The sequence below is a fragment of the Haematobia irritans genome, chromosome 5 (assembly GCF_050003625.1).
Source record: "Haematobia irritans isolate KBUSLIRL chromosome 5, ASM5000362v1, whole genome shotgun sequence".
In the NCBI taxonomy this organism is placed as follows: Eukaryota; Metazoa; Arthropoda; class Insecta; order Diptera; family Muscidae; genus Haematobia; species Haematobia irritans.
The window spans coordinates 54,330,474-54,349,934 of record NC_134401.1 but is presented as its reverse complement, the minus strand read 5'-3'; the positions used below and the strand labels follow the sequence as shown (position 1 = coordinate 54,349,934).

Here is a 19,461-nt window from a genome sequence, read left to right as displayed (position 1 = left end):
GCAGAGTGGTGGTCATATCTCCCCAAGGCAATTTGTCACGCTTCAAGTGGATGTATGAATCCAAGCATGCTTGACACAATTACTGTAGTGCCATAAGGGAAAATTGGTTATTTTCCACCCCTATTTATTTGGGACCGCCTATTGTGTGTTTTTGTTCTTGTCTACGTGTGTGTGTTCAGTGTCAGTGAGTGTTCGCGTTCATGCGTTTGTGTATAACTTTGCTGCTACTTCGAGAATTCAGTTGAATGTGGCCTCTTGTCTGATGGTTTTTCCATGCGACGATGACGATGAGTGAGTGGTCGTGGTTGTCGTTGAAGTAGTTGTTTTGGGAAAATCGCTCCTCTGCTCAAAAATTCAGACCGTAATATGTGTATTAATTGCATCCTTTTTTCATTTAGTGAAGTGCTGCTACTAATAATAAAGTTATTTTTCAAACCAATTATCAACACAACAATATTGAATATCGTAAACGAAATCGAAATTAAACCACCAGCATCGTCATTGTCTAATACGGCGGAAAATTATTTTAATTTTAATCGCAAATTATCATAGTGGCTATTTGTTTTATTTTTTTTTGTAATTAAATTATTATTGTCACTGTGGATAACGTTACGAAACTATGGAATATACATCCTTAAAAAATTTTGTGATTACGGAAAATCTTAAAGATACGGCCGCCAAAACTTTTTACCATCATAGTAATGTGATAGGTCGTGAAATTTTATCTAGTTATGATTTGGTTATGGATCATTTTAAAAATTGTCATAGCCATGCAGCTTCCACAGCCATAGCAGTTCCAGTGATATATGAGAATCAAGAGGAAACGGATATTTATTTGAATTATAATACAACATCTGCCACAGCATCGAATATAAATAATCAATATTCAGGTAAGTTTAATTGGAAAATCCACAAAGATATGCAAAAATTGTTGATATACCCCATATGCTTAGTAAAAAAAATTGCGTTTAAGTGGATAGCATTTTATTTAATTAAAATTAAAACTGCGAGAAACCTAAATGTACCTCCCAATAGACACCTACCACAATGCCAAGTAGACATACACACCCACATCAGGATGGACGGACTCTTAATAAAGCCTCTTTTGTGAAAAACACTTGGGTCACTTCAAGTTTAAGGGTAGCACACAGAGAAGACCTTAGGAAATCTCATTGCTCAGAATATTGTAACACTTGAGAAAATTAACTCAAGTCACAGCTTGTATACACGCATACGAGGGTGGGAGAAAAAAGTAAGTCATAACGTAATTTGTCTTGCAATAAATTATAGGATAGGCAATTTGATATATAAAGAACATTTTTTTTCTTAAAATCAAGACATTTCAATAAAACGAAAGTTCATATTCTTTGTTTTAAAAATGTTTCGGTTTTCTTTTTGAAATTTGCGTCAAATATCTCTTAAAGTAAAGAAACTCATTTTGTATTCAAAGAAACAATCTTTAAATTAAATGAGATATTGAATCTTTGAAGATAATCTTTAATTGAAAGTTGAAATTAAGAAATCATATTTTGTTATGAAGCATCTGTTATATTGTTTTTTGCAAAAAAAAACATAAACAGAACGAAAATTTGATAAATGAGATCTGTACCTAAATTTAAATTTATAAAATATCCTAAAAACTTTCCCAATTTAAAGGAAACAGCATCTTTGGCTCGGATTAAATATAAACATCTTTAGGGAAGATCAACATTTTTTAATTCACGTAAACTTTTTTTGGGTGTATCAATAAAGCTGTACATGACTATTTAAACGAGTTTTTTTCTTTTTAAATCAAGAATTTAAGAGTGTTATATAATTCCAGGATTTAAAATTTCAGACATTTTCAAATTAAAAAGATTTGCCGTAATTTAAGGACATACGTCTTAAACGGAAGGAATTTGTCTTTAACAGTAGGAAAATTGATTACTTCGAAAAAAAATATGTAATATGCAAAATGGTAAAAAAGAACATCTGTGGTATACATTTTTTGAAAAACAAATTTTATGGTTTATTTTGAAAAAATACTGGTTGTAACTTAAAAAATACAGTGCGCAATAAACTAGGCTTTTATTTACACAAAAAAAAATGATTTAAATAGAGAATAGGGATATCTTTACACTACACAGTTTTTATATCAACATTACTTTCCAATCTGGTAAATATTATTTACCTTCAAATTTGTAGTATTTTGAATTTTTGATCAAAATTTGATTTTCAATTTTGACTGCAGATTACACCCATAAAAAAGTGACCCCTTATTTAAGTTAAAATGAACTCATTGTGAAGAAAGTTGAACTTCGTATAGCTCCATAGACATTTTTATTTGTTTGAACGATGTGATTTTCATAGAAATTAGGTAGAATGCATTCCATAAATTAGTTAACATTTTCCTATATTTATGTACCACTATACTACAGAATGAAAAAATTTAACTGAATTGATACGGTCAAAAGGGAAAACGCGTGTAAATCGGTGAAATCGTTTATTTAAAAAATCAAATTAAATTTCTTTTTCAAGTTCAATTAGTATAAAATTCAGGAAAAATATTCAGTTAGGCTTTCGCTTTTCCAAATCCGAATTGCCGGGCCTCACGCTTGACACCTGCCATCAGATTTTGTACAGCCACCTTGTCCACCTTCTTCGCCGCAGAAAGCCAGTTTGCCTTGAACTGCTGCCCGTCCTTAGCAGTTTTTTTGGTCTTCTTTAGGTTCCGCTTGACAATAGCCCAGTATTTCTCAATTGGGCGGAGCTCTGGCGTGTTGGGAGGGTTCTTGCCCTTGGGAACCACCTGCACGTTGTTGGCGGCCTACCACTCCATGGCCTTTTTACCGTAATGGCAAGATGCCAAATCCGGCCAAAACAGTACGGAACAACCGTGTTTCTTCAGGAAAGGCATCAGACGTTTATTCAAACTCTCTTTCACGTAAATTTCTTGGTTGACAGTCCCGGAAGCTATGAAAATGTTGCTTTTCAAGCAACAGGTACAGATGGCTTGCCAAACCAGATATTTCTTTGCGAACTTTGAGAGTTTTATGTGCTTGAGAATATCTGCTACCTTTCCCCTTCCTTTTGCCGTATAAAACTCCTGTCCCGGAAGCTGCTTGTAGTCGGCTTTGACATAGGTTTCGTCGTCCATTACTACGCAGTCAATCTTCGTCAGTATCGTTGTTTCGACAGCCTCCGGGATCGCGCTTTGGCCGTCGTATTTTGTTTATCATCGCGATTTGGAGTCACTACCTTCTTGTAAGTCGATAGTCCGGCTCGTTTTTTGGCTCGATGCACGGTTGTAGACGATACACCCAGCTTATTTGCGGCATCTCGGAGAGAGAGAGGTTAGGGTTTCGCTTGAAACTACCGGCAAATCTCTTTGTCGTCTCAGCGGCTTCCGGTTTTCGATTTCCCCCCCGATCCAGACTTCCTGGCTGTCGACAAACGTTCCCCAAACACTTTAATTACATTTGTAACGGTTGATTTGGCAACTTTTAGCGATTTTTCCAGCTTTGCGTGCGAGTAGCTCGGATTTTCGCGATGTGCGAGCAAAATTTTGATACGCTGCTCTTCTTGCTTGGACGGCATTTTGACAACTGAAGAGTGAATTCCAAAGTCAAAATAGGAGCAACATTCTACACACACACCTTCAAAATGAGGGGTGTTCAGGTTTTTTAAATGCAAAATTGAAAGAAATACGTCAAGTTTATATTGGCAAATTTTGACCGTATCACCCTTTATGGAATGATTTTATTGAACTTTTTTTCATTCATTTCGACAAATCTTACATATTTGTGGTAAACCTTTTACTTCAAATTTAGAACTTCTTACCTTCCTTTTTAAATACAATTTTATTTATTTATATAGGCAATTTTTTCTTCAATAAAATACGTGTTTTATTAATATATTAAATATATTTATTAAGAATCAACTCTTCCACTATTTTCATGTAATGTTATCAACTGTAAAACGTAATGTTTTTCTTCTTCTTGTACCTTTTACTTTTAATAAGTTGCTGCCTAACGATTTTGTCTTCCTTTTACAATTTCAATATCTACAAATATAAAAAGTCATAAACCAATTTTTCACAAAAGGTTAGCGTCCTGAATGTTACCTGATGAATGAAGAGGTTGTTATTATGTTGGTGTTTTCTTTTTTTGTACACCATCACGAACATTGATAGACTTATTGTTTGTTATTTATGTTTAATAATTTTCAAAAAACTAAAATTGTACTCACTAATTTAATATAACAAATATTTTAAATATTTTGTTATTTATTATATTATTTTACTATATTATTTTTTTTACAATCCCTGTTATGGTATACAACAACGCGATTCCAACTAAAAAACAACCCACGCGCAAACATATCAATTACATCGATGACAGGTATCGATTACAGGTAGATAAAAGAAATATATGAAAATTTCCTATATTCTAAGAAGTGTTTTTCCTTAAGTTTTGAAAGGATTGAATACTTCTTAGTACGAATGAATTAAAATATTTTTCTATGCCAAGTGTTATTCGAATGTATGATAAGCTTTCTATAATAAAGGAAGTCAGAATTATCATTTTTGTTTATTTTTACGAATACTTTGTTATCAGTGAATAAAATTTTCTTGTTCAGTAGTAAATTCTTATACCCAGCGAAGAAAACAGTATTAGTAAAATTCCATGCCTTATTCTAGTTAATTAACTATTCCTAACAGCTTTCAGTTTAGGAGTTTTTTACTGAAACAAGTAAATTTTATTATTTCACACAAAAATTTAACTTAATGGAAATGGGTGTGTCTCTCTACGTACCGTGCAAAAGTCCATGTCGATTCGTAATTATATGTAGACTTACCTATACATAACTTTTTTGTCTAATATATACCACGTATGGACTAACTCACAATTTAGAAAACGATGTTAAGAAGTTTTAAGATACCACAACCCAAGTAATTCGATTGTGGATGACAGTCTTTCGTAAAAGTTTCTACGCAATCCGAATTCAGTGTTCTGGATGTGAATTAAAAAATTTTATGATATTTTCCCAGATAAATAATTTTTATATTTTTTAATGCATTTTAACACTTGTATGAAACGTTTGACCTCATATGCTTTCACAAACTCTCAATTTATCTAGAATGGATTTAGCATTTTTTTCCGAAAAAATTGAAATAATTTGTACCATTTTATTAATTCTTACTCTGCACTCAAAAAAAGTTTACTTGGATCCAAAGATTTTGACCTTCCCTTAAGGATTTTGGTATTGAATCCGAGCCAAAGATGCGGCTTCTTTAAAATATAGAAATTTTTTAGCGACCTGTCTGGCTTTAAATCTAGGACCAATAAAATTAAAATTAGGATACAGATCTCATTATCAAATTTTCGTTCTCTTTTCGAGATTTATTAATAAAGGTACTCACGTATAAACAAATGCCAGTTTAAAAATCCAAATTACAACGGATATTTCAAAATAAAAAATGTTTTCTTAAATCCAAAAAAAAAACTTTAAACCAAAGACGCTAAATCCTCAAAATTAGTCTTAGCCTATATTTGAAGCGTTTTTATCTTAAATCTAAAGTTTCAATATGTCAGTTAATTTAAGAACAATTTCTTTAAATCAAAAATGTGTTTCGTTACTTTCAGGAAAATTTGCATTAGTTCAAAGACATGCGACTTTAACGGAGGGACGCATATTTACAAAATTTATGTCCTAAATTTAATGAAAAAATATTTTAAAGCAAAGAAATTTTTGAAATAAAGCAAACTTTATTTTAATTAAAATGTCATTATTTGAAAGAAATTTGTCCTTAATATTTTGTAAATTCCGCATTCTAAAATATCACGTAAATATTTTTTACAGTGTGTTTTAAACCTATTTGATATAAAAACAGTTAAAATTACCCATTAAAAATATGAAAAAGCAAGTTATAAACAATTTAATTATAATAATAAAATTTTAACAGTGGAGTTAAACTAAAGAACATCTTTGGGAGAACATTTTTGGAAGTGCTTTTAAACTTGTGCGTTTAGAACAACTTCCAACTTTGGGGCCAATGATTTTCTTCTTTACTTATAGTTCATTTTTTCTTCTGTGAGAAGATATAATTGCGTGAGTTTTAGTTAAAAAATAATAAAAATACGATGTGCAAAATTTCAAGTAAATAGGAGTGAAATTTTGAGGTACGGTGCACGCAGAGAAGAAATATGATCACCCCAACAATGTTCCAAGAGCAAAATGTTACACACAAAGAACATTTCATTAAAAGTCAGCCAACGAAAAATTTTCATTGATATAATGAAACATTTTCATTAATACAATGAAAATATTCGTTAATAGTACGAAACGTTACGTTGATTGGTAGAAAATTCGTTATATTAACGAAAAAAATTGTTGTATTAACGAATTTGTTTCATGGCTGACTTTTAACGACACATTTCGTTAATATAACGAAACTTAGTGTACTTTTTGACGGAAAACATGTAGCAAGTTTGTCGAAACCATGTTCTTTTCTCGGAGATTATGTACCTGATTTTGGAAAGCATGTTACACTGGTAGAAAAAACTTCGTTATATTAACGAAATGTGTCATTGAAATTGACCTAATGAAACAAATTCGTTGATATAACGACATTTTTCGTTATTATAATGAATTTTCTCTTAATCAACGAAACGTTTCGTACTACTAACGAATATTTTCATTGTCGCAATGAAAATGTTTCATTATATCAATGAAATAGTTTCGTTGGCTCAATTTTAATGAAATTTTCTTTGTTTGTATGTTTGTCGAGAAAATAATATTTTTGCGACAAAAATGCTACATGGTCGCTTTGAAAAAGTAACATGGTGCTCTTGAAACATGTTTGAGGTGATCATATTCTTTCTCTGGGTGTGGTCTTATGAGTCTAAATCGGGCGAATGATATATATGGCAGCTATATCTAAATCTGAACCTATTTCAACCAAATTTGGTGCACATATCCTGAACGTTATTTCTACTCCTTGTGCAAAATTTTGTACATCGAAGTACAGTTCTAACTTCTGGGGCCATATAAGTACATATCGGGCGAAAGATATATATGGGAGTTATATCTAACTCTCAACCGATTTGTTCCCAAACCAATAGAGTTCTATTCTGACCCAAAACACATACTTGTGCCAAATTTGAATTCGGTTGGACTAAATCTGCGGCCTTGACTTTAATCACAAAAATGTGTTCACAGACAGACGGATATGGCTAGCTCGACTCAGGGACCCAACCTGAGAATTATTGTCAAATACAGCCTGTGTCTATCTCGTTTCCTTCTGAATGTTGCAAAACTATGCCCTAACTTATAATACCACTATTCCACAGAGTGGCGCACGGAATAATTTGTAAAAGTTATGAAATTTATTTTAATTTAAATTTCTTTGTTTTAAAGAAATTTGTCATATAGTGGAAACTTAGTGTTCTAAAATGTTGATTGCATACTCTCTCATATTAAGTAAAATTTTTTTAGTGTAAGTACACATTCTGAGTCGGTAAAGAAGATTGACATTTTACAGCTTTAAACGTGGATTTTGGCCTACGTACATGGACGAAAAAGACTGTTTTTCATATGTTTCGGTGTAAAACTTATATGTTTAGTACTCAAATTTTTAGCACATTATTTTTAAGTGCAAGCATATAGTGGTCACAAACTAAAAGTTATTCACCTTTTTGCATCTTGGCTACAAAGCCAAAAAGCGTTTAAATATAGGAGAAGGGTTTTAACGCTTTATTTTAAAAACGATTTTTACTTGAAACCTAGGATAATTTTTACTTGTAGTCGAGTCTAAATATGGAAATTTAAGTTGTCATTAACACGTTTTTAATAGCACATGAAGAAAAATGTTGAACAAATTATTACATTGAAATTTGTTTCCTAGAATCAAGTGCGCAAAACTAAAATTTAAAAGAGAATTATGTCTTAAATGTATCCTTACTGCAATTCTCCGCTTCTTTGGGTCGTAATCAATGCCCAAAATCCTAAGTGTAGAGACAAAATCTTTAGAACGTAGCATGCTTTTTTTCTGTGTACAAACACACAAAGAAAATTTCATTAAAAATCAGCCAACGAAACGTTTTCATTGATATAACGAATCATTTTCATGAATACAATGAAAATATTCGTTAATAGTTCGAAACGTTACTTTGATTTGCAGAAAATTCGTTATATTAACGAAAAAATTCGTTGTATTAACGAATTTGTTTCATTGGCTGACTTTTAACGACACATTTCGTTAATATAACGAAACTTTTTCTATTAGTGAACAAATATATTGTAAATAAAAAATCGAACGTTCCATAAGACTTTTTATGAACTGAAAAAATATTGACCTAATATGGAAGATTATTACGTAAATTGTAGGACATACAATTTACACTATATCAAGGACACATATCTTTATAATAAGGAAATTTAAATTAACAGAACCCAAACTGCATAGCTCCGATATACCCCTCTCTAACTGACAAACATAAAATTCGTGTATTCTCACGGCTTCGAATGGGACACACAATCTCAACCCATCAGCACTTACTTGATGATTCCTTAGACAACAAATGTCAGTATTGCGGCAACGGCAAAACTGTGGAACACATATTAAATTCCTGCTCACATCTTAAGGTTAAACATAACAAATGGCTTAATAATAATGGTTTGGACATCTTGAAATCTCCTACAGCAGAAAATATCAAAAATATTAACAAATTTATCTCAGAATTGAAAATCATAATTTAAATTCTTTTATTCTTTTCTTTTAATAATCTAGCTGATGGCCTCAGTTGCTAAAGCTTCCCCTTATTTTTTTCCCCATACTCATCTTATATTTACTATAAGTTTAGTATAGTTTTAAATTAAATTAAATTAACAGATTTGGTTTAAAAAAATTATCTTTCAATTAATAAATATTTCCGATAGGTAGGTATAGTGCCAGTCCGATATTTCAAGCTCTATTCCGTCCATTGTGTTGCCACACAATGGACACTGAGTGCTGCCCGATTCTTTGTTAAGCTCAATGACAAGGGACCTCCTTTTTATAGACGAGTCCGAAGGGCGTTCCACATTGCAGTGAAACCATTGAAAAACTTTTTGGTGTTTGGTCGAAACTGGGTTCGAACCCACGACCCTTTCTATGCAAGGCGGGCATGCTGCCATTGCACCACTGTGGCTCCCGTGGTGTATTTAATTTTGGATTTTGCATCTTTGGTTTAAAGTTTTGTTTTTTAATAAGGAAAACATAGTTCTACCTCGATGTATCTGTTATAATTTGGTTTTTAAAATAAAATGTAGTTTTATGTGAATACTTTTGTCACGACATCGCAAGAAGAGTGTGAAAAGTCGATAAACGAGATCTGTATTCTAGATTTAAAGTTAGATAACTTTGGCTCGGAATCAATACCATAATCCTTAAGGGGGAAAGTCAATCTTTGGATCTAAGTCAACTTTTTTGTGAGCGTATGTAGTAGTACCCGAAAAACTTGCCAGTGTGACACCACTTAAAGCGAAACTTATTGTTGGGAACTGAACAGCAAACCTTTTGAACGATTTTTACTCATCCACTGGCCCTCGTAACCATGTTTAGAATATTATTGAGTTTGTCTTTTTTGTCCGTCCGTCTGTATATATGCGTATGCATGTAGATCTTGTAGTAGGATTAATCAACAAAAATCAACCCACCCCTCTAGTTATATGCCTTGGTCCTTGATTGCTTGGATGGTAGTAATTGTAATACAAACAAAAGGGAAATGGCAAATAAAAACAATTTAATGAATCATGAAGTGACGGTGGTGGCCATGGTGGTAGTGTTGATGCTGATAGAGATGTTATGGTCGGTCCTTTAAGGGTGTACGTATGCATGGGTATGAGTATTTGGATAATGCTTGTTGTTGTGGTGGTGGCGGTGACGACGGCATGTCCATGGTATGTTTATTATCAATTCTCACTACATAATAATACAATCATGTTGGAGGAAAATGGGATTGTGGTACACAAAGGCCATCCAGGAGCCATCCAGCCGCTTCTTATAGACCCAATACAGAAATGAAGTGTTAAAAATGAGTGGAACTAAAGCACCATTATATAAGCAACGAATTACACGCTGTAATCGTATTGTTATTGTGAGCCACAAAAATACCATCTCTATTGATGTACATATGAATGAATTAACTTATGAAATATGGATTTTTTAAAGCCCTCAATCTATGTCTGCTGTATACCAAGCAGAAGCAGCAGTAGCATCAATAAAAAAGCAAGTGAAGAAAAATATCTAGAAACAAATACCTGAGCGAAGGAGTGAAGAAGCAGACTGAAAGACCGACAGGCATTCATACATCAAAAGTGCCCTTTGTCTGAGAAGAAAAAATAAGACAACATCAAAAGTCATCTAGTACACACTTACACACTGTGTGTAAAAATATGTGCGTGTGTGTGTGCTGACTTAGATTGCTGCTCATTCTTCCAATATGTTTGAATAATAAATTAATTTATACATTTATGGAAATTGCTGTTGGTATTTGTTGTCGAGATTTCTTCTTATGGGCTACCATCATTAGACTTGTCAGATATGAATTTTTGTGAAGAAGATTCCTATATCAATTGGGAATCGTTTTCTATGATTTAAAAAAAATCATGGACCCTAATCGCATTAACCAAATAATGCGAGTATTCTAATAGATGTTAGTTATTTATGAAGAAACCTGGAAATAGAAGTAATCTTGGATCATAACATATCAGTGAGTGCGAGTTAATTTAAGGAATCTATTCTAAAAAAACAGCAGAAAAAGGCTTTTGGAATTTTATAAAGCTGTAAATGTCACCATCATTACTTACATTTCATTACACACAAAGAAAATTTCATTAAAAGTCAGCCAACGAAAATTTTTCATTGATATAACGAAACATTTTCATTAATACAATGAAAATATTCATTAATAGTACGAAACGTTACGTTAATTGGCAGAAAATTCGTTATATTAACGAAAAAATTCATTGTATTAACCAATTTGTTTCATTGTGCCATACCAAAAAAGCATGCCCGGTTCCAAAGTTATTGTCTTTACACAAATAATTTTGGTATTGATTCCGAGTCGAAGAAGTGGAGAATTGAAGTAAGGACATATTTAAGACACAATTCTCTTTTAAAGGTTTGCATACTTGATTCCAAGAAACAAATTTTAATTTATTCGTTTTTTCAGCTTTTCAAACGAGTAAACGACAACACTCAAAAAAAGTGAACCCTCTATTTCACTAAAGCCAATTTAACTTTATTTTAGTTTATGGAATTATTGTGTGTGAACAGTGTTGCCAGGTAAGTTTTGATTCTTCCCCCAAATCTTAAGAAAAAACCCTAAATTGGTCTAGACTTTTTTCAAAAACCCCCAAAAATTTTAAGAATGTAAATAGTACAAAAAGAGGCCCAAATTTTCGTTAAAAAATCCTGTAGTGATACACTTTAACAATTAAATTTAACACAAATATATAAACTGAAAAAAGATTTTTCTCTGAGGAACAAAATTTTAGACAAATAAGTTTTTTTTTAATGCTAAAAATTGTCTTTTGAAGTAAATAAAAATAATTCGGTAACATCATTACACCACTTGTCACAAATTCGGGTTCGATTCCTGCTTCGACCGAACACCAAAAAGTATTTCAGCGGTGGATTATCCCACCTCAGTAATGCTGGTGCCATTTCTGAGGGTTTCAAACCTGCTCTATGTGGTTGCACTGCATTGTGGAACGCCGTTCGGACTCGGCTATAAAAAGGAGGTTACATTGAGCTTAACATGGAATCGGGCAGAGAGAAGTTCACCAATGTGGTATCACAATGGACTGAATAGTCTAAGTGAGCCTGATACATCGGGCTGCCACCTAACCTAACCTAACCTTGTTTTTAATTGTATCAAATATTAAAAATGCCCCTTCAACAGATTCGTTTAAAAAAGAATGTCATTGCATACTTGCCCAGCAAAAGAAGCGTCGCCAAAAAAGTAGTGAAAATGTTCTTTTTGGATCCGGAAGTGGTTCAAAATTGGCGCAGAAGCGATGAATTTAACACGGGCTTGACATAGGACGGATGTCCACCATTTCAAATGCAGTTGCATTGAATTTGCAGCACTTCTTAAGGTGTGAGCCAAATTTAGTGTTTTGGATGTAAATTAAAAAAAAAATGCAATAATTTGCCAAATAAATATTTTTTTTTTACAAATTTTTATGATTTTTAAAGCATTGTACCGCTTGTCTGAAACGTTTGACATCAAATATTTTCCAAAATTGGCAATTTTTTAAGAATGGATTCTGCATTGTTTTCGAAAAAAATTTGATAATTTGTACCATTTTATTAATCCTTATTCTGTTTTAAACCAATTTGAAACAGAAAAATTAAAACTTCCTTTCAAAAATATGAAAAAAGTGTTATAAAAAATTGAATTAAAAGAGCATTCTGAAAAGAACATCTTTGGGAGAACATTTTTGGAAGTACTTTTAAAGTTGTGCCTTTAAAAGCACTTCCAATTTTTTTTTTGCTGGGTGCTTGTATTTAGGAACGTGGGTTGACTTCCCTTATTTTTTTTTCTCAAAATTCATGCCAGAATTGTTCCAAGTTTTGTTGAGAGTTGCTCCACTTTATATCAGGCTCACTTAGACTATTCAGTTGTGAATAGTGGTGAAAATCTCTCTTATGACTGAGTGCTGGCCGATTCCATGTTAAGCTCAATGGCAAGAGACCTCCTTTTTATAGCCGAGTCCGAACAGCGTTTCACATTGCAGTGGAACCACTTAGAGAAGCTTTGAAACCCTCAGAAATGTCACCAGCATTACTGAGGTGAGATAATCCACCGCTGAAAAACTTTTTGATCGAAGCAGTAATCGAACCCACGACCTTGTGTATTCAAGGCGGGCATGCTAACCATTGCACCACGGTGAAGCATAAAGATCTATTAAATTCGTACTTCTTACAAAATAGTTCATTATTTTTTTTTTTTTTTACTTTGTAAATTTCATTACAAATGCGCCCATCTTGAACTTCGTATGGCACTAAACACATTCTTGCAATTTTGAATTCCATTTTTTTCCTTCAAAATACAAAATTTGCTTTAACAAGTGGAAACAATTAATTATGTCTAATAAATTTTCTTGTATTTATCGAAAAATATTTACTTAGTTTTGTGATATCGGCGTGATGTCAGCGTTTGTAATACTGTTTAGTTAAAATTTTCTAAAAATAATTTCAATTTTCTAAAATTAACGAAAATTTCTCTTCATGGGGGTTTCACTGTTTTTTTTTCAGTGTGAAAGTGATGTGAAATCAAAAACGACTTCAAAATAATATGTTCAAAATTATCTATCTTTAAACGCTTTTTAGCTTTATAATCAAGATGCAAAAAGTCAACAATATTAAAGACGATTTCATTAATTTTGAAGATTTTTCCAGAAATATTTAAGCCATGTTGACTTTTGTAAAAAGAAATTTTCTTTCATATTAGGATTCCCAAGTTGAATCACTTAACTATAAAGACAAATCGACTTCACTGAAAAGTTTATCAATTTTTGGGCAAGGAAAAAAATCAGTGAAATGCGTTTTCTATGCTAAGTAAAATACGAATTCGTATATTAAGGACATATTTTTTTCAGTGCACGTTAGTGACAAATTTGCAACGTTTTTTCCTAAACTCAATAAAATTGAGTTTAGGTAAGGTTAGGTTAGATATATTTGCAGCCCGTTATATTTGGCTCTTTTAGGCTAAAGCTCTAGGATACACCGTATGGTATCCGGTTAAAAGACGTTTGAGATTACACCAAGGAACACCAAAAAATAGCGATGAGGTATAGAGCCAGGTTCAGCACAATGAAACGGATATTCTAAAAGAAATAATAAAAAAGTTAGTAGAAAGTATGTCAAGGCGAGTTGAAACCGCAATTGGAAACAAAGGACTATGGACTCAATACTAAAATATTTGATTTTAATGTATGCACTGAAAAAACAGTGAACCCACCAGGAAGAAAACTTTCGGTTAATTTTAGAAAATTTTGAATATTTGTAGAAAATTTTAACTAAGCAGTATTACAAACGTTGGCATCACGCCGATGTTATAAAAGTAAGTAAATATTTTTCGACAAATTCAAGAAAATTTATTAGACATAACTATGTTTTTTCACTTGTTAAAGAAAATTTTGTAGTTGGAAGGAAAAACTTGGAGTTAAAAATTGCAAGAATGTCTTTAGTGACATACGAAGTTCATGATGGACGCATTTTTGGTAAAATTTACAAATTTAAAGAAATTCTGAACTATTTTGTGGAAGACACGAATTTAGTTAATCTTTATGCTTCAGTTGAGTATATTTTTTTCCTCGGGTTTAGTTAATTTAACTAACGTACACAAAAAATTATTAGAGTAAAGGAAACTTTCCCCAAACATAATAATTCCATGAACTAAAATAAAGTTAAATTGGCTTTAGTGAAATAGAGAGTTCACTTTTTTTTGAGTGTGTTATTAAGGCCGGCACTATGTTCATTCTTGCGAAAAAAATTTATAGAAACTATTATTTCGCACATAGAAAGCGGTGTTTATTTAGGTAATAGGGAGCGCTATATTGAATTAAGTTGGTGGTTGCTGCTTGCTATTACAAAAGCGATATTGAATTAAGTTGGTGGTTGCTGCTTGCTATTACAAAATTAACATTTTATTTTTCCTTGGGCAATTGATCTGCTACTCCTTTGATCCTTTGTATATTTTCGGAACAAAAATATGATCCGTGTTTGCGTTATAAATAAACCCACACAAATAGTTTTAAAAAATAAATTATTTCTTAATTCACATTGCAAATGGCGCAAAGCTATAAATGTCAGTTTTTCAACTGAAAAAAAAAAACAAAGTACCACAAATGGAAAAAATTTCGCTAGTTTTTCGCATTTTTTGGTTTTGTATGGAGTTTCAACGCGAAAACCGAACAGAGTACCGGCCTTTATGAGAAAAGTGGAAAATGGAAGAACGCTTTCTTATAGTTTATTTTAATCAATTCGGCACTAAAGGTCTATAATTTTTCTGAGTGTACAGTTTGGTTTGTGGGGAAAAAAGTATAAATGAAATAATTTTTTTTGCAATTTGACTCACTAAACGATTTTTTATTGAAAGGTATCCATGCATTCTAAATCTGAACCGATTTCAACCAAAATTGGCATGTATGTTACAATGTTAGTTTTACTTCCTGTGCAAAATTTCACAAAAATCGGTGTTAAAAGTTTGTCTATGGTCATATGGGTATGCTAAGTAAAATACCTAAATCGGAACCGATTTCAAGCAAAATGGACATGTATAGCAACAATGTTAATTCTAGTCCCTGTGCAAAGTTTCAAGTAAATCGGAATAAAACTTTGGCCTCTGTGCTTATATCAGTGTGAATCGGAAGAAAGATATAGATGGCAAATTTTGCACACTTTACGACATTATCAGTTGTACTCTTTTTGCAACATTTAACCCTCTAATGCCCGAATTTTTAGCCAGCGGATTAAATATTCAATGTTAACGACACAAAAAGTAGAAAACTAAACAAGAAAAAAATTTACGGTAAAATTCAGTATATGCTGTAAAGCCTCTTGAATAGTTTAAACTAAATTTTCTTTTTATTTTATTCATTTTTGTTGTCTTAAGGTGTTTGCTAAAGCTTGCTGATTTACCCAGCAAAAAAAGCGTCGCCAAATAGTAAAAAGTAATGAAAATGTTCTGTTTGGATCCGGAAGTGGTGCAAAATTGGCGCAGAAACGATGAATTTAACATGGGCTTGTCATAGGACGGATGTGCACCATTTCAACAGCCGTTGCACTAAATATGCACCACTTTTTTAGATGTGATCCGAATTCAGTGTTTTGGATGTGAATTAAAAAATTTTGTGGTATTTTGACAAAAAATTAATTTTTATAATTTTTTATGATTTTTAATGCAATCTAATGCTTGTCTGAAACCCTTGACCTCAAATATTTTCAAAATTTCTCAATTTTTCTAGAATGAATTTAGGAATTTTTTCAACAAAATTTAAATAATTTATATCACTTTATTACCCTGTTTTTAACATATTTGAAACGAAAAATTTTAAAATTGCCCTTTAAAAGTATGAAAAAAGCAAGTTATAAGAAATTGAATTAAAACAGCTTTCTGAGTAGTTAAAATAAAGAACATCTCTGGAAGGACATTATTGGAAGTGCTTCTACAGTTGTGTCTTTAGAAGTACTTCCAAATTTTTTTGCTGGGTAAGGAAGACCGCCTAAAGGCGGGATTGGGCATTAGAGGGTTATGTTAAAGCACATCAGGGAAAAACTCTGGCTCACATACTTTTGCCAAATATGAAGGCGATTGGACTGAAACTGCGAGCTAGACTTTGATCACAAAAATGTGTTCACAAACAGACGGACAGACGGATAAAGTACATAGATTTACAAAATTCTTATTTCACACTCCAGCAAAAAAAATGGAAGTTGTTCCGCAAACATTTCTTTTAAAGCGCACCCCGGAATCCCCCATAAAGTTTTTTTTCCACTTCCGATGCAGTCCTTTTGGACAAGTCCACAAACATTTCTTTTAAAGCGCATCCCGGTATCCCCTATCGATTTTTTTTCACTTCCGATGCAATCCTTTTGCATAAGTCTTAGAAAGTAGGAATTAGGAATTATGCCGTTTTAAATGAAAATTAAAGTTTTGGACAATTAAATTTCCCAAATCGGGTGATACATACACATGGGAGCTATACCCAAATCGGATTATATTTTGCAGGTTTGGTTGATATTACAGAATATTACCTTGTGAGTAAGAAGGTTAATAAATAAGGCTATTATAACCAAATTTTAGAAAATCAGGCAATGCATATATATGTAAATCTGAACCGATTTCGATGAAATTTGGCATATATCGGTAGTACTACAGAAGACTAGATCTAGCCAACCTTGAGTAAGATCGGGAAATAAATAAGAGTTTTATGGCCAAATTTTTGAAAATCGGGCGATACATATATATGGGAGCCATATCTAAATCTGAACCGATTTTTCACACTTGAAGAATGGTGAATTATATTAGTTTGTGCCAAATTTGACAATTAGTTAGAAAAGAAGTGCAATGTGACCCCATTTGTCGAAATCGGGCGAAACATATATATGGGAGCTATATCTAAATTTGATCCGATTCAATAGCGTTCCTCCTTGTGTCAATGAAATACTCTGTACTAAATTTCATCGAAATCGCTTAATAAATGTGACCGGAATCCTGCGAACACCAAATACATGGACGGACGAACGGACACCAAACGCTAGATTGACTCGGGAGGTGATTTTGTGTCGATCGGTGTATATTAGGGTATAGGGGAGCCACCGTGGTGCAATGGTTAGCATGCCCGCCTTGCATACACAAGGTCATGGGTTCGATTCCTGCTTCGACCTAACACCAAAAAGTTTTCCAGCGGTGGATTATCCCACCTCAGTAATGCTGGTGACATTTCTGAGGGTTTCAAAGCTTCTCTAAGTGGTTTCACTGCAATGTGGAACGCCCTTCGGACTCGGCTATAAAAAGGAGGTCCCTTGTCATTGAGCTTAATATGGAATCGGGCAGCACTCAGTGATAAGAGAGAAGTTCACCAATGTGGTATCACAATGGACTGAATAGTCTAAGTGAGCCTGATACATCGGGATGCCACCTTACCTAACATAACCTAACCTAACCTTAGGGTATAATGAAATTAAAATTAGGATACTGATCTGTGAAAGTGTGAAATTTTAAATCTCTTTTAAATCGCTTAATCAGGTACAAAAAATCCACATTATAACCAAAATAAAATATTTCAAAGTTAATAATATTCTCTTAATTCGAAACAAACTACACGCACAGAAAAAACTTGTTTGGACATAGTTGCCACATCCATTTAATGCGAAAACCATGTATTTTGTCTTTGTAAAAATAATTTTCGAGCAGAGAAAAATGTATGCGGGCAATAAGCATTTAAATGGTTCTCAAATGTGTCAAACATGTTCTATTATTTAATTGATAGAATTTGGAAAATCATGTACCTGACCATTCAATTTTTCGACTTTTTTGCAGTGAAAAAAGAATTTTTATAGGTTAAGGTGGGCATTAAGTTCGAGTTTAGCCGCTAAAATCGTCATTTTTTCACGATTACTTTTCTTTAATAATCTATTTTAAGGAATACAAACTTTGTGAAAATTTGCTTTGGGCTTTTCCCCATCAAGTTATAATAAAATTTGCAACAAATATGTATAATTTTATGCCTTTTTCTTACTGATTTAGTTTTCACTTTAGCGATTTTAGCGGCTAAACTCGAACTTAGTACCTACCTTTACGTATAACATGTCTAGAACCATCACATGTAAATAATTTTATAAAAACATTGAGCAGGTACACACGATTTTCATTTTGCGTGTCAGTCGTGTGTTGATTTTTTTTTGTTCTGCATTATATGCAGATACCATATAGCAATCATTTAGTTATGATACCATATAGCAATCATTTAGTTCACAGAGCCAACAGGTTGCAGGTGAAAATGTTACATGGTCGCCGCAAAAATAGATCCTATCATATTATTTTGCTCTTCGAATATGATTGTGACAATCATGTTTTTCTCTACGTGTATAAACCAAAGACACAAAAGCTTCAAATAAGTCTTAAGCCTATAGTTGAAGCGTTTTTACCTTAAATCTAATTTAACGACGATTTCGAAATCAATCGATCGATTTTTAAATCAAAAATGTTTTTCTTTACTTTCAGGAAAATTTGGCTTAGTTGACAGACATATGACTTTAATGAAGATACGCACATTTCCAAAATTAGTGTCCTAAATTTAATAAACAATTTTTTTTTTTTGAAACAAAGAATATAAACTTTCTTTTAATTAACATTTTATTATTTTAAGGAAATTTGTCCTTAATATTGTGTAAATTGCGCAGCATAAAATTTATGTTATGTAATTTTTAATACCAAGTAAATATTTTCTTCACCATTGTGAAAAAATTATGTTATCGCTTATGAATGAAAAATTTTTTGGTATTTAGTCGAAACTGGGATACAATCTTTTCGTTCAGTGCACCTAAAAGTATGCAAAGAAAATTTTCTATATTAGATAAACTAAGTTAATGTTCTGAATATTAAATTACAAGAAATGAGGAATTTTATATTAAACACTGATTTAAATGCGGTTAATTGTTACTTTTCCATATATGATACTTTTTTAAAATGATATGCCTCCTTTTATGAAGCTTGACACTATTAGTGCCACCTTTTGAAAATCCCAAAACAAACGCTGCCTGAGGGTCTATCATAAGAGGTATTTTTATAACGGAAACATTAGAAACTTTTATTCAACTGGAACTATACACGCTTCAATACTAATTGAGATTGCTAAAAAAACACAAAAAATTGGTGGCCGAAATTCCATAGAGAAATTATGGGGACTTGATGGGGACCCTCC

At 32.4% G+C, this 19,461-nt stretch overlaps 1 protein-coding gene across 1 annotated transcript in view; it reads left to right on the top strand.

Moving 5' to 3' along the window:
- Positions 1-309: 309 nt before the first annotated feature.
- PHDP (Putative homeodomain protein) overlaps positions 310-19,461 on the top strand; it is a 31,715-nt gene continuing 12,563 nt past the window's right edge. The window contains exon 1 of the mRNA XM_075312146.1: positions 310-890. Within this exon, the coding sequence (XP_075168261.1) occupies positions 620-890 (271 nt within the window). The 5' untranslated portion in view covers positions 310-619. The remainder of the gene's footprint in view (positions 891-19,461) is intronic.